General features: G+C 39.7%; 2 protein-coding genes across 2 annotated transcripts in view; both read right to left on the bottom strand.

The window, feature by feature from the left end:
- Positions 1 to 109: 109 nt before the first annotated feature.
- On the bottom strand, positions 110 to 3,751 carry LOC129099071 (cytochrome P450 2K1-like). Its single transcript, XM_054608238.1, has 9 exons — positions 3,542 to 3,751; positions 3,264 to 3,426; positions 2,841 to 2,990; positions 2,206 to 2,366; positions 1,592 to 1,771; positions 1,364 to 1,505; positions 839 to 1,023; positions 399 to 540; positions 110 to 297 (listed from the first exon to the last, which is right to left on the bottom strand). Exons 1-9 carry the CDS (start codon positions 3,749 to 3,751, stop codon positions 110 to 112), a joined length of 1,521 nt encoding a protein of 506 aa, XP_054464213.1.
- A 1,131-nt stretch (positions 3,752 to 4,882) lies between these two features.
- abca3b (ATP-binding cassette, sub-family A (ABC1), member 3b) overlaps positions 4,883 to 16,352 on the bottom strand; it is a 28,662-nt gene continuing 17,192 nt past the window's right edge. Inside the window, 15 exon segments of the mRNA XM_054608235.1 lie at positions 4,883 to 7,272; positions 7,704 to 7,777; positions 8,019 to 8,215; positions 9,061 to 9,231; positions 9,353 to 9,540; positions 9,654 to 9,848; positions 9,988 to 10,122; positions 11,544 to 11,689; positions 12,316 to 12,474; positions 12,904 to 13,123; positions 13,267 to 13,471; positions 13,920 to 14,193; positions 14,285 to 14,371; positions 14,374 to 14,590; positions 14,687 to 14,885. Of these exon segments, the coding sequence (XP_054464210.1) occupies positions 7,141 to 7,272; positions 7,704 to 7,777; positions 8,019 to 8,215; positions 9,061 to 9,231; positions 9,353 to 9,540; positions 9,654 to 9,848; positions 9,988 to 10,122; positions 11,544 to 11,689; positions 12,316 to 12,474; positions 12,904 to 13,123; positions 13,267 to 13,471; positions 13,920 to 14,193; positions 14,285 to 14,371; positions 14,374 to 14,590; positions 14,687 to 14,885 (2,599 nt within the window). The 3' untranslated portion in view covers positions 4,883 to 7,140.

Here is a 16,352-nt window from a genome sequence, read left to right as displayed (position 1 = left end):
AGCCTTTATATTCCTGATGAAGGCCACTGTTGCATATTTAAAAGTTAGAGACTAATCATGTCCTGGGCACATACAGTTACAGAAAAATGCCATGCTTCAACTCTCTTCCTTATTGGCGACTGACAGCACACAGCTCATGAGGTGAAGGGTTGAGGGTGAAGCCCACAGCTGGAGTCAGATCCAGTTCATCCTCTGTGACTCCAGGTGGAGGAGTGAAACGAAAGTGCTGGAGGAGGGAGGTGAAGAAGAGGAAGAGCTCCATCCTAGCCAGACTTTCTCCCAGACACGCCCTGCGACCTGCAAGAAGGAAGCGATTTGCAAAGAGTTAAACTGAATCACACTGTGTAAAAAAATCTCTGTAATCTCTAAAATACAAAATCCTGACGAAGTTGTTCTACCTGCAGAAAAGGGCATGAAGGCATCTCTCCTGATACATTTACCCTCCTTATCCAGAAAGTGGGAAGGGTTGAAAGAGTTTGGGCTTTCCCATTCGCTCTCATCTGCCAGGACAGAAGTAAGAAGAGGAAGCACAGTAGTCCCCTGTAGACAAAAAAAGAGAGACGTGTATCAAGTCTCAGAATGAAAGAACATTTTTATTAATGACGATTATTAATATTATTATTTTGTTTGTTTGCATTCTACCACCTGTTTTTATTGTTTCATCTATTGTACTGTCAATGTAACCTTAGTTTGTCTTGCTTTTGTTGGACTTCACTGTTGTTATATTGCTTTTGCTTTCTTTGTCTGTCAAATCACCTTGTAAACTCTGTTTTTAAAGTTTATATATAAATAAAGTTATTATTATTTTCATCAAAAGTAACAGATGTGAGCAATTTACCTTTTTGATGAAGAAGCCCTGGAAGGTGACGTCTTGGCTGGTTTTGTGAGGAATGGCCATGGGGACAATGTTGGCCAGTCTCTGTGTCTCATGGATGACAGCGTCAGTGTACGGCAGGTTCTTCCGGTCATCTACCTGGACCTGACGGCTTCCTATCACTCTGCTCAGCTCCTCCTGGACCTGGTCTGGACTCACATATTAATAAATTAATATTCTTTGTCTGCATTAATTTAAACAAGACTAGTCTAGAGCCATGCAACCTCTGTGAAGCTGTAACCTACTCTGAGCTAATTGCTAACATCAGCAAGCAAACATGTTCACAATGACCTATTTTTCCTGAATTTAGGATAAACATCAAACCATTACAATAAACAATCTGCAACATAAAAAATAAAAACAGTTTCTGTTAAACGTTTCTTCTATTGGCCTATTCTTTTTCTCTTCACTTTTTCAAGTAAGCTAGTTAGGGCCATCTACAGGTGGAAACATAAATGCACACCAACGAGCCTCATCCTTCTCTTTTACCTTGTATATGCGGATATTTAGCCATAAGCAGCAAACCCCATCTCAGTGTAGTTGCTGTGGTATCAGTACCAGCTGAAAAGAGGTTGGTCACTGTGAATATCAAGTTATTCTCATTGTAGTGAGTGTCCATTACACATGAGTCCTAAGAGAAAGAATGCAAACATATCATTAGATATGCATAACATTAGGTCTTTTAAATGGATGAAAACTGACAAAACGTTGTCTTACCTCCTCCTTCTGCTTCCGGATCAGAAAACAGTCCACAAGCCCCCTGCAGATGTGAGGGTCCAGTGTCTCTTTCAGATGGATGATTAATTCTTTGACATCTCTGACAGTCATTGCAAGATTTTTTAATATCAACTGCCGGTCTTTTATCCAACCGACCATCCTCGGAAACATGTTGTATAGCTGTGATGTAACAGTGAAAACAACAAAGGTTAGTGAAGAAAAAATCCATATTATATCCATATAAAATTAGACAGCAAGAGTTGTTCTATGTGCCCCCTTACACACACAGTATATGTCTTCATATACTGTTTATTTTGTATTTAGGCATATTTTAGGTCATTTATTTGACACAGTTAAATAATCAGCAAAATACCTTCAGTTTACATCCATTTTTAGTCTGACATCACTGTCTTGTATTGTTGTGTCACTTAAATGCCCAAAGTTGGTCCCATTACACACTATGTAAAGATATTATTAATGTTTACCCAAACCTTAATCAAAAATCAGAAAGTACTAGCCTTTTTACGATGCTGCACAACTTTTCACAGTTTCAACAGCTACCATTGCCATTCTGTGCAATCCTCTTAAAACTGCAGCAATTTAAAAAAGCTCACCTGGATCGGTGCAGAGCCCACAATACGTATGCTTTCGTTGGCTCTTCTCACCATGTTTTTGAATCGGGGGTCATTGTATTCAAACCTGCTGCCGTACACAATAGCGGAGATGATATTGGATGTTGCATGATTTAATGGGCGTGTTGTATCAAATGGTTTCCCTGTGAAATGGCAGTGACAATTATGCAATTAATAAAATGTAAGAACAAAAGTAATACTAATAGTGCAGTCTTGTACTATTAAAGAAAACCTCACCATGACTTACACTGGGTACAAACAAAAGTAAAATATGGGGTTGATTTGAGGGAAGTTTATCATTTTCTGAGCACAAAATGCATTTGTGTCAACCAAATGAAATGTTGCTACTAATGTTTAGAGGCTGGTAGCGATTTGTCTCAGTAAACCCACACGTTCACATTTGGAGTCTAAATTAAAGGAAACAGCGAATGAAAACAGTGAATGGAGAATCATGACATGATATCATTGCACATCAGGACACTTACTCGTGTCCTGATGTGCAAACTAACAAGCCCTGCGGAGGAATTGTCACGCAGTATTTAGATGTGACCTTCTGTTATTTTTGTCAATTAGAACGCCTTGTCCTGTATTATCACTTGTATATTTCAACTCCATACCTTCGTGCTTTTCAATCACTTGGATCAGATGGTGGCATTCCTCCAAGACTTTCTCCTCAGACAGTCTTTTGCCCATCCCAAAGTCTTTGAGGGTGGTGATGGCAAAACGTCGCAATTCTTTCCATGATTCTCCATTTGCAAACAGAATTCCTATCAAGCATGACATAAAAGTTACATTTAACCTGGACTAGTGCTGTACATGTCATTAGATACAACACTCATCAGTGATATGTCTAAACAAAACAAAGTAGAAATGTAAGCATTGAAACAAGAAATAAAACAAAGATTATCGAACTGATGAAAAATACAATATTATTTGTGCACTTGCTTTGCTTTAACTGTACATTTATATTATTTGGTTATTTGGTTGCTAAAAAAAGTAAACACACTGTATATTAAAGAGTATGTAAAGGTAGATCATACCATGACCTTCATTCAAATCATAAAAAATAGGGGCGATGTCTCTGTCTCCAAACTCTTCTGCGTTGCTGACCAGAGCCTCTTTGACTGCCTTGTATCCTGCCAGGACCACCACTTTATTGGTTCCAAAGTACACCGTAAACACAGACCCATGTTTCTTTGAAAGCTGTAAAATTAAAAAATGTAGAGTCTGAGATTGTGTAAAGGTATATCTTATGACAAAAGGAGCTTAGAATATCTAACAAACTGGATGTGTTTTTTGAGAAGAATGCTTAACTCACCTCACACAGGGTTTTGTAGGGTCTCTTGAGATCAAGCTGCAACAGGTTGCCAAGCAGGGGAAGAGGCCTCGGACCTGGAGGCTCCCTCCTGAATTCCTGGGAGGTGAAACTCTTGGAAACAAGAAAGAGGGTGAGCAGGAGAGCAACAACCCCTAACAAAGTGGTGGGGCTAGAGAAAAGGTAGGCAACAAAATCCTCCAAAAGAGACATTTCTTCTGCTGTTAATGGTACAACTCCGACTAAGCCTTGCAGTTAAAACCCTAGTTCAAACCTATATGAGCTGAAATACCTTCGCATAACATATAGAGTTACTAATCATCTACCCGCCCATCTAAGCTCTGCCCTCTCTTAGGTGAACAATAGATCTCAAAGGAAAAGCAAAGCAGAATAACATGTTTGGCTGGAGATTAATTTATACATCCTGGCAGATTGACCTTGTTCATAGAACCAGGTGTGTGCATCACAAACTATCTGATTTCAGGTACATTTAATTGTTGGGTAAAACATAAGGTGATGTCCTGTACAGTAGGCTAGAAATTCCTCAACCTTTTTTCAGTGATGTACCCCCTGTGAAATATTTTTTCAGCCAAGTACCCCCTAACCAGCGCAAAGCATTTTTGGTTGAAAAAAAGATGTAACACACAGCGCTGTGCCATCAGTGTCTGATTTATTAAACTGTCAACACTGAAGATTGCATTGTGGCATTGAATTCAGTTCATGAACTTACACTTATATTTTATTGAATATTTATTAAATAACTATTTTGAAAGGATTTTTGAATGGATGCTAATTTTAAATATATTCTTTAAAAATCTCAAGTACCCCCTGGAGTGCCTTCACGTACCCCCATGGGTACACGTACCCCCATTTGAGAACCACTGCACTAGACTGTCTTTTAGGTGTCTTCAGGGTCCTAGATTTTTAGACCTGTATCTGCTTTTTCCTTTCAGGAGTGTATTCATGTCACAGACTATTGCGACATGAGGACAACAGGGAAGATAGTCAGGCTCTGTTTTAACTGTTTAACAGATTACCTTTGTTTCTGTGAGGATAGAATTATGCAATCCAGACAGTCAGCTGCTTCCTAACTAATAACACTTTGGATCACTAAGGACATCACAAGCCTTCTCAATAGAATGTCCAAAAGGAGCTAAAGACGAAACTAAGGGAAGCTCAAAACAACTATAGGGCAAAGATTGAGGCAGGCATGGGACAGAAGACCTGGAATTTAGTGATGAGCTGAACCGCCCCACATACCCCTTGTGGTATCAAGTCATGCAAATAGATGAAAGAAAGTGTCACTTACTGGAAAAATGAGACCAGGCGCTGGTATTTGCTACCATTTGCATAGAGCATTATTTAATTAAAAAGAATAGTGACACATATACAGTTGGTCAGTTTCATGGTACAGTACAATACACAATTACAATGCTGTAAATTCCCTTTTTTAAATATGATACAGTGTATTCCAACATAACTCAATCCTTCAATATCAGTAGAGCAAACCTTTCCATTTCTACGTATCTAACATCGCAACTGATTCAAGTCATACATGTAATGAGAAAACAAAATTGTGCAAATACATGAACGAATGTAACAGATGTCTAAATTAGAAGGTTAAATCCTTTTAAGACCAATAAGCCACATATCTGTGTCTTTCTAGAATGTCAGTGTCTACTTTTCTTCGTACACACACACACACACACATCTGCTGACATGAAGAGCGCACTGTAAATCATCCAAAACTGTGAATAAAGTTGACTACTGTGAGTGCTTTTTGATTTCATTTAAAACATTAAATACATTCATATCACTTCTTTGAACTCAGAGTGATTTTTAAAGAGTAGGAATACCAGATTATATTTTTGATCTCTGTCATGGATGAAAAGCAGGAAACTGAGAATCCATTTCTCATCAATTTGTGTGGAATGTTTTGGGTTTTTTTTCTAAATATTCCTACAGAATACATAAATGCTCTTACACTGTCTTTTAAGTACAATCAAAGCTTTGAGACTGTGATAAATTGGGCATGATCTGAATTGAGTTTCACAGTTGCTCATCCAAATGAAAGAGGAACAAACATTGCGCTGATCATTCTTCCTCAGAACAAGGCATCTTTTTGTACGCAAAGTTTTTACTATCTAAATAATGATGTTGGTACAATTTTTTATTGCATTTCCTTGCGTTCCCTGAAGGAGCAGCTCTACATTAAATACGACACAGCAGTATAGTTTGTCCACTACCGCAATAACAATGTCTTGGTTATAATATTTAAGGACTGTCATGGCATCTGTTTTAGTATAGTCTGGATGAAATCAGGGAATAATGTGTTGCCATACTCTCTGGACACCACACACACACACACACACACACACACACACACACACACACACACACACACACACACACACACACACACACACACACACACACACACACACACACACACACACACACACACACACACACACACACACACAACACACACAAACACACACACACAGTGTAAAATGCATAGCAAGAAAAATGAATAAACTTACAAAAACACACTGGTTATTGCAGTCCTGCGATTTTTAGGCCCAGATCAATCACATGCAGTCTGATACGTCTTGATTTCAAGTCACGCCCTCCTGTTTTACTGCAACGGTTGAACATAATCTCCTGCGTCACACGATTGTTATTTTTTTCCTATATAGCTTTCATGTAAACTGTGATGGCTGGATATCCACATGGTAACACACTGTTGCTGGAACTTGTTTGGCAGGAAAACCGAAACATTGGTTCACAAGACCTGGACAATAGAGGCGTATTAAATGAACTTAGACCGGACTAAATGTACTCCGAGGATGAATGGTCTTCTAGTTATTGTTTTCAGCTCTCTGCTCCTCCAGTATCATGCACTCTGTTAATCGTATTGTATACATGCATTCGTTAATGAGCCCAACAAAGTCTTTGAATTAGTAAATGTCCTGCTCTGGCCTGAATGAGCACGTGATTTTTAGTACCATGAACACGTCACATTATTTACATCTGGCAACAACATTAAGAGGCTCATAAGGATTACCAGGCATTTTGTATAGGGCAATATAAAGAAACAAGAACCCTCATTAGTGAGATAAGGCGCAAAGGTGTGCAACGATTTCATACACATATTAAATGGAGTGGTTCATTCTCTTGTGATTATCACAGAAAAAAAAGCACTATTTCTTGGAAAAGTAATCAATAAAATCAAATAATAAATAGCAAAAAAAAGGACAAACAGTACACACGTAAGTGCACAAACATTAAACCCAGTCGCACAGAATTCAGAGTAGTTGTAGTATCTGATGAGTGTCATTGTCTTTGAAGTCACCGGAAAGGTGCAGTACTCGGAGTTCATCACCTGGTACAATCATGATCCCAAACGCGTCACAATCCCAATCCTCCTACTTCCTTCGTCACACAGCAACAATAACAACATAATAAATGATCCAACAAGACACACTGACGTGATACAGTATTAGAAATGTTAGAGTTGATGCAACTGGCCCAGTGTGTGTGTGTTCACACACACAGCACTGTAGAAAATGGACGATGCATGGACAGATTCCTTGCTCTGCTTACTTCCTCCCACTCTCAGTGCAGTGCTGGAACTGGGCAAAGCTGAGGAACACCTGCTCCAGTGATATCTGGCTCACGCAGTAGTCTTCAATCTGGTATTTCTCTTTGGCTGCCTCCAAAGTGCCAAACACCTGGGAGATTGTGGAGAACAGGAAGAGAGAAGACATAGAACAGTGTGATACAAGTGCATCTCTGGTGTCATCAAAGACTCTCTGCCAACATCAAAATTAAAAGCTACAGTCTGCAACTTTTGAAAATTGAAAATACAAATAAATACACTTTATTTCTGTTGTGTGCACAAAGCTACTTACATATTTTTTACGTTCACCAATTTTTTTCAAAGCAAGCTTTTCAGTGTTGTTTGCAGTATAAACAATTACCATGCTACCATAACTATTATTGTGAACACATGCTATTTTTGCCACCCAAATGTTTTACATCTGTGATGGAACATTTATTTTATAAAGCTTTCAATCATTACTGTACCATGCTGTCCTCTAGAGGGAGCCCTAACACAGCACAAGTGCAGAGTGAGTTCTGTATTTCTGTATAAATAAGTTACCTGGGCCCAGGTAAGTGTTTTGTCAGTCAAATGATAGTGCACCATTCCCTGGTGCTCATCCTTTAGTTGACTTCCTGTGGTGGGAGAAAAATTAAAAGCATTAAGATAATTTTTTTGTTTAAGATTACTTTAACAGCAAAACACCTTCAACTATTTAATGTAAAAGAGAAGATAAATAAAAAACATAGATAAAAATAATTATAGTTATGTTCTTGGTTAATTTTTATAGTTTCTGTGGTAGTAAACATTTATTACATTTTTTACTTATTTTGTTCTAGTTGTCATCATTGTAAATGCTAACTGTATGCCTCTTACCTGGGAAGGTACTTTCGATGAAGTCCTTAAAAAGCTGCAGGTCACTATCCTCCAGCTCACCCTCTATGTGTACTTTCGCCAGCAGGGTGTAGCCACTGCCAAACTTGCTCTTCAGGTGTTGGGGACTCCCGAGGCACTTGAACTGACCGTTGACCATCACTGCCAGCCGGGTACACAGGGCCTCACACTCCTCCATACTGGTGCAGGAACATATCAGGGACACAGGTCAAAGTTGTACGCATCCTCATCTCACTTTCATGCATCAAGATGTATAATAAAACTTCTTATCAGATGTATTCAGATATTTTACTTAATGTAAGTTTTACCAAGAATCTAGAAAGACTACGCTCATCGAACCAAAAAAACAATTATTTTCCAATAAAAGTAGCTAGCAGCACTAGCTCGAAAAGTCACTAAAGCATGAAAGTTGCCAAATCTGCAAAACTCACAGCCCGTCCCCTCAGGCCTCCTTCCAAAGCCACTCTCCCAAAATGATCATTATGAACGTAAACAGAGAACATTAAAGCCCTAGCTTTAATTCTAAATATAAGTATAACATTCTTAATATGACAGAAGTTTTGGTTGCAAAACATACATAAAGTATTAAAAGTAAAAGTACTTGTGCAAAAAAATGACCAGTAAGAGATCTATATTATCATATTTTATATAACTTGATTATTATTAATGTCAAAATAGCATTTGAAAAATGTAGAAGGAAGTTAGTGATTATTAATTATTAATTATAAAAAAGTACTTTATATACTGTTGCGTAGTTTCTTCTATAATGTAAAAGGTGTATGTAAAATAAATAATAATAATGTGTACAGTAACTAGTAAATACAGCTAAATGTACTTAAGTAAGAAGTGCAATAGTTCAGTGGAGGAATGTAACCAACTGATTTTTTCCTTCTGAAATGTAGTAAAGTAGAAGTATAAAACAGCAGAAAATGAAAATATTTCAGTAAAGTACCACTACCAAAAAAAGTACAGTATTTGATTAAATGTACCACTGCTGATAACCAATACAAACTATAAAGCTCACCTATGAGAAGTGATGATAATGGCCTTTCCAGACTCCCGTGTGCGTGTAACAGCGTCCCACAGCAGTCTACGGGCCACGGGGTCCATCCCGGTCGAAGGCTCATCCAGGAAGATGACCGGAGGTCCACCAATCAGAGCCATGCCTGCACTCAGCTTCCGCTTGTTACCGCCACTGCATAAATTGATGTTGACATATTATTTACAAACACTTGCTCTTAAAAAACAGAGCAATATTCAGCTGAAGATGTGAACCGTATGGCAAAAAAAGTGAATCCTCAGAATTGTCTTCCTACCTGTAGCTGCGGACCAGTTTATCAGCATGAGGCTCCAGCAGCAGCGACCTCAGGACATTTTCCACACAGCCAGACACGTACTTCTCTGGTATTCCTCTTAGTCTGGCATACATACTCAGAGTTTCTCTTCCTGTCATGTGGTCCAACACTGCGTCAAACTGTGGGCAGTAACCAATGCGCTGCTGCACCTGCAGTCCAGAGATAAACGTTCCATTTCAAATCTTGTCCTTTTGAAAGCATTGTATCTTTGTTTAGTGTTTTTTTAGAAATGTCCTTTCCTTCCATCCCCCTCTGCTCTTACCTTTTTAATGTCCTTCAAGATGCTGTATCCATCAATGAAGGCATCCCCGGAGGTAACACTCTCATCGCATGTCAGCATCTTAAAGGTGGTGGTCTTGCCTGCTCCATTGAAGCCCAGGAGGCCGAAGCACTCCCCTTTCCCTACAGCTAGAGACAGCCTGTCCACAGCCAGTAGATTCTCACCACTTCTGTACACCTGAGAAGGAGAGATAACAGCGGGTCTGTTGCACCTTGTCATATCTCACTGAGACAAACGGCTCTGGCGTCTCACACATCTTTCAACACTTAGGCAGTCTGTCTCATTGAGACAAGAAAAAGACTCCTGTGCTACGTACCTTGCTGAGCTCCTGCAATATGAGAGGACTGCCCACCATAGACTCTACTACTGGCTGGCACTCCAGGACCCTCTTCCTCTCTTCAGCCACATCCCTGTCCTCTGGAACCAGTGCTGCATCCTCTATTACAGGTAACTAACACACATATGTAAAAATATCAACCACCACTTCACAGTAAAAAGGGACTCCAGGGGAGGTCTTATGTCCTCTGGCAGCAATAGTACAATGTCTTTACATATAAATATGTAAAAGTATTATATTACTCTAATACATATAGTACTATTTCATTGTAGCCTACAAAGTAGCCCGTAATAGGAACATGAAAAGGCAAGCATAGCTTAATGTCATGACAGAATGAGCCTGCGGAAACTGTAACTGCAACCTTTGACTCTAACTCTCTTCATAAAGACATTAAGGCCAGCAATTTATTATCATCTTTATTATCGATTCATCTGCCAATTATTTTCTGGATAAATTGCAATAATGAAAAATGTCTTGTTACAATTTGCAAAAGCCAAGGACAACATTTTTGAATTGCTTTTTTTGTCTAAAACCCAAAGATATTAAATTTAAAAATGCAATTGTGTGAGATAAACTCTCACAATTTAAAAGCTGTCAATGTTGGCATTTTTGCTTCAAAATTTCATTCAAGATTAATCAATTGTGTTGGGTCAATTGTTGCAGATTCATTTTCTGTGATTAACTTATCAATTTATAAAGTAATCATTTCAGCAATAAAGGCTTTTCAAAACACAGTTTCACTTGTGTTTTCTTAAATCAGTTGGAAGAGTTTCAGTCTTTCAGATGAGAAATGTAATTCTTAAATGACAAAGAATCCCTATATTTAAGACTATGTGCTCATGATTGCAGAGGTGGTTATATATATCAAAGAAGTGTTAAAGTAACACCTCCTTAACTCTTCAGTGTGGCTGCGGCTCTGGTGTCATTACGTAAGGCGTGATATATTAAATAAGTTATCCCTTTTGGAAAAGACAATGAACCTATTTATCAAAACAATTTTCATTAAATTCAAGATTGTTACCCTCGATATAATAAATCAATTTGCAGGGACATCTGCACTTAAAGGCAAGATAATTAAGGGTCTTTCTTCTATTCTGTTATTAGTGTCATGCTCAAGTTCTAATAGCCTGCAAAGTGCCTCTTTTAAGAGTGACCAATGTTCCCAACTGCCACTTAACCTAAAATAAACTGAAGTAGTAGCAGGATTTCTAATTGTTATTTAAGTTAAAAGATACTTCAGAGTTAAAGTTTCCTTTTCATGAAGTGTTAACGACATGTTGTCTATTCCCTTCACATTGATTCAAATCTGCATGATATCAGACCATTCACAAACCACTATTCTGGTCGTCTTCAGTGACTACTCTTTTTTCAGGCTTCAGTTTGAATATATTTCATCACACTTTAAAAATAGTTTCTCAGAGAGACCTGCTGCGCAGTGCAAGCTGTGGTTGCTGGGGAATTTCTAATGAAAGTAAAATGTTTCCGCTCTACCGAACAAAACAAAAACCCTGACATCGCTCCCACAATCCATCTACCTTTTTACACCGGAAAGTGCAGACACACTGCAGCTCGATGGCAAACAGCAGAATAATGAAGACTAAACCCTGCAATGAGAAGGCCACAAGGAAGCGTCCCACACCGGGCTCCGACATCGAGAAGTAGTTCATCTGGTACGTGATGTCTGGAGACACAAGAATACAGAGTTATGTCAAGCAAATTAAGAACATAAATATGCAGGGTTTAAACAACAAATCCGATCATTTAATTTGTGTTTGATGAGCTGATCTGAAAAAAACTACAAAATACAATTTGCAGCTTAAAAAGTCTTTAGTTAAATGGAGTATGGCGCATTTCATTTGTGCCCCCTCAATATTTCTCTTTACACACCATTTCAGTAAAAAAAATTGTGGAGCTAAAAAACTAACAAAATTTTGCATGTGTATAGACATAAAATCCAAGTGAAAATAACTTTTAAATCGATCTGTTCCATTTCAACTTGAACTAGGTGTTCTTTGTTGAAAGAAAGTATCTTTAACTATTTATAGGACACATAATTATTTATATAATCATCGTGACTACTAAAATAAACCCCCCACCGTCATCCCAATATATGTGAGTAATAATGACACCCACATTATTACTCATAATTATTATAATTATATCTTTAATATCATATATCACATATTGAATGGGAAAATCAGGTAGTAGACTGCATTCTATTAAAACTAAAAACACACTCTGTACCACCTCTAATTAAAAAAACAAAGACCTCTTTATTCTCTTAGGCTGCATTTAGGCAGTACTTACTTAAAGTGTCGCAAATGTGTTGGCTGAACGATTCGGAAGTGCAAAACGTGATGAATTCGTAGTTCTGGTAGAACTGGCTGAAGGACATGCCCAGGCAATAGTTTGGAAAGATCAGGAATACCTTATCCAGTAAGTGCGACAAGTCATGCAGCTGCAACTCTGGAGAAGGAAACAAGAATGATAATGAAACTTTTTTTTTTTCCCCCCATTTCTCTCTTGATTGTATTGTCAATTCCTCATATTCAGTGAATATCAGTGGTTAAGTCCAACTTTGACCTGTGGAGTCTCTGAGCAGACAATAGCCTCCTCAATATAATTTCAAAAGCCCGCTCCTCTACACACAGGCATCTCAATCAACCAGAAGGAGTTGCTAGAACATGATCCCTCATTGGCTTCCCACCACAAATAATCCAGAATTGCATTCAATGAGGGACACAGATGGGAAAGTGCATTTGTCCTTTGCGCCGTCCACACACTGCACTAAAGATGTATTCAGTACTTATGTATTCAAACACAAACACGTTTCAAATCCTAAACAATAACACATTACATATGAGCATAAATCAAGAAGCCTGTGTCTCCCCTCACCTGGGATGGCCATGATGGTGACAGCCAGAAAGGTGGCTGTGCCAGAGATCACGTTGAAGATGGTAAGGCGTGTGTAGGCAGAAGCGGCAGTGGAGAAGAGGAAGCTGAGGAGGTACATAAGAGGCACAACAGCCCAGCCGTACAGCAGCAGTAAGAGCAACACGTCCACCAGGTGGTTGTTGTCTATAAAAGCCTTGACTCCGAATGCCTGAAACACCACCTAAGAGCAGGAAACAAGTAAAGACAAGAGACAATGCAAACATCTATTTAATGCATACTGTACTCTCCGACTGGTCAACTGTTTACACTAACTTGTCAGTGTCAGTACCTTTATTACAACAAGTAATTAGATGTCAAACTGACCAGCATGAGCAGACAGGGCAGCAGGAAGTTGACCAGGTCCCACAGCAGCGCCGAAAACCAGAAGTTTGACAGGTAGACACCGCTGACCTTCTGCACATGCTTGGACTTGATAGAGGACTCCGTTACGAGCAAAAGGGCAAATGTGCTGGACAGGGAGGCCATACCGTACATCAGGTTTATGGCGATGATGAAACCCGTCTTTCCCCTACAGATGGAGGAAAAGAAAGAGAAATGAGAGACAAAAAAGGAGAGTAGGCAGAGAAATAGCAAGAAAATCAGATGAGACACAACTCTTCCCTTGATCTCCAGTTGTTCAAATATCACTGCTTACGAGATTCATAATTTAAAAATCAATACTAATTTACTTTTTCTTGTCAGTATGATGGCTACACGAAAAGACCTGGGTTTTTGAATCTATATCAAAATCCCTTTTTGAGTAATTGTTTTTCCTCTGAATAATTTTCAATTCATACTTTATCCTCTGAGATGCATAGGACTCATATAAGTGGCGATAAATCAAGCCAGTAAAGTGCAACAGAACTGATGAACAGATATTCATGTAGGAAACCTTTCTTGTCATGCAGCATGAACACTGATCCCTGGGAAAACCAGAAAAATGATGTTAGAACTCTTCTCCCTTTCCCTCCACTCACTCTATGAGCTGGCTCTGGGCGGTCTCAGACAGGTTGCGTGGCATTGGGTAATTCCCCGTCTGGATGGAAGCATTGGGCCCTGCTAGGAGTTTGAACAGAGCATTGTCCACCATCATGAGGGCTGTGGCGGGTGTATGGTAGCCCTCGTTGTTGAAGTAGGCTGTTGCTTCTACATGGTGGGGGCTGCTGCCATGGAAAGCCGCACCGACCACACAGCGCTCATTAAAGCTGCCGCCTTCCTGCTCCGCCTGGGTCAGGATGTAATCAGTGAAATCTGACAAGGAGAATGAAAAAAAAGAGCATATGGTCGGTAAATACTCAGTTTAGCAGTAAAACCAAGCCCCTGTCTCTCTCCCGATGCTTACCTGTGACGTTGATGAGCTGGCCGTGCTGAGCAGAGAGCTGTGAGCTGTATGTTTTTGCCAGGGCAGCAGCCAAGGGACCCTCCCCGGCTGCAGACCCACGGGGACCCTGGTGGACCCATAGTGGCTGAGGGCCAGCTTCAGGTGAGGAGCGTTCTGGTGATTGGGAAAGGAGCGTGCCACAACTAAGGCCAAAACTGTGAAGACTAAAGGGACGAGGAACTGAGCCACCATCACCTTCCAGTTTCTCCAGCTGTACAGCGCCCTCTTCAGGAACATGGCGTAGAACTGCTGCAGGTGTAGTCGGGCCTGATGGGGGGAGGAAAGAGGAACTGAAATGTGAGCAAGATGAATGATATGCAAATAAAACGTGAAAAGCATGAGTTTGCTTTCCTCTTATCTCACCCCGGTGTTCAGCTTGATGTTGGAGCAGTCCTCTGAAATGAGCGTGCCGCTGTCTGTGAAGTCGGTGACATCGGTCTTGCCGCTGATGCTGCTGGCGTCGTCTGTGGTCCAGTCATGGGAGCGTCTCTCATGTTGGTACTGCAGGGCTGGCAGCTGGATTGCCTGGATGTCCAAACTAGAATCCACCAGCTTCCCCACCCTGAACACACAAATCCATCTTTCATTATCTATCAACTTACTGAAAACAGGAGGAAAAAAAGGAACAAAAAGGAGCCTAAAATATTAAGTCTTCACTTTTGTAAGGAGGATAACACATTTTTGTAACATTACATTATGATTTCCAGGATGTAGAACGTCCTTTCATATAAATGTGAAAAACAACAACTAGATCTACAGCAGCTCTTTTGTGTGATGTCTTTCAATCCATCCACTCCGTCTACTTTTCTTTCCTTTACGCAGCTCAGTAAGGTGAAGAAACACAGTGCTGCTTGCAAATAGAGCCATGTCTCACACCCTCATCTCGCCAGATATTGTGTGCCTTTGTGAGCCCAGGTACATCTTAGTCCATTAGTCTTTCCTTTCTATTCATCTTTCCTGTGAAATGGAATAGCTAAATTATAAACTAAGAAAAGGAGATTTCGGACAAAGTAGTATTTGGATGTCATGTTGATAGAACTTAAACATAGTCTAATTTAACATGTTTGGACATCAGATGTTTTAGCGTATAAAAGGGTCCTTATACAGCATTTAATTTGGGATTAATTATTATAAAAGAATAGAAAAACAAGTTGAAAAAAAGAGTTCATGCCAGCAGTGTCTCTAAGTGACAAGGCGTTGGGAACTAATTCATCAAATGTTCATATGACAGCATTTCCTGTCATGTTGGTCTCATGTTTCATGTGTAAGGGTTCATAGCCAGAACACACTGACGGACTCTCATTACATTACATTACATTACAGTCATTTAGCAGACGCTTTTATCCAAAGCGACTTACAATCAGTAGTATATTACATATCATTCACCCATTCACACACTGATGACAGGCTACCATGCAAGCTGCCACCATCAGACTCTAACTAACATTCATGCAACATCCAGTCCACACCGATGGCAAGCCTTCGGGAGCAACTTGGGGTTAAGCGTCTTGCCCAAGGACACATCGAACCACCGACCCTCTGATTGGAGAACTACCTTGCTCTCCACTACGCCACAGCCGCTCGGTGCGACTTGTAAATAATGAGGCCTGTGAGACGAAGGTTCTCCGTGGCGCCAATTACAATGACATACACTCTGCATGCTAGTTGAAATAGCGGTCTGCAGAGAAAGCGCTCTCCTGCTTGTTGCCACAGATACACATATCAAATCTACAGGGAGCGAGAAATAACTGCTCAGTAAGCAGCTGGGACTGAGATGTGTGAGCAAAAGGAGAAAGGGCGAGCACATTAGCCATACAACTGGTTTGCAAATAAATAAAAGGGAAGCTTGTTTATTTTTAAAATAAGGTGTGGCTACATGTTTAAGCTGCACAAATTCCGAAATAGATGTATGATTGTGGAGCTACTATAACAGGCATTTTTAAATATAAGTACTATATGGAACCCACTTTCTTTGAATTAAACTATCTCTTCTTGTGTGTTATTTCTATCAGTGCATTGCTACTTAATT

This window comes from Anoplopoma fimbria, chromosome 11 (genome assembly GCF_027596085.1).
Source record: "Anoplopoma fimbria isolate UVic2021 breed Golden Eagle Sablefish chromosome 11, Afim_UVic_2022, whole genome shotgun sequence".
NCBI lineage: Eukaryota > Metazoa > Chordata > Actinopteri > Perciformes > Anoplopomatidae > Anoplopoma > Anoplopoma fimbria.
This window is presented reverse-complemented; position numbering and strand designations above follow the sequence as displayed.

Excerpts from the sequence above, each read along its gene's own strand:
- LOC129099071 (XM_054608238.1), bottom strand. The coding sequence starts at position 3,751 with ATGTCTCTTTTGGAGGATTTTGTTGCCTACCTTTTCTCTAGCCCCACC. Across the intron at positions 1,506-1,591 it reads TCCGGAAGCAGAAGGAGGAG|GACTCATGTGTAATGGACAC; the intron begins GTAAGACAACGT and ends TCTTTCTCTTAG. Across the intron at positions 298-398 it reads CTTCATGCCCTTTTCTGCAG|GTCGCAGGGCGTGTCTGGGA; the intron begins GTAGAACAACTT and ends TCCTTCTTGCAG.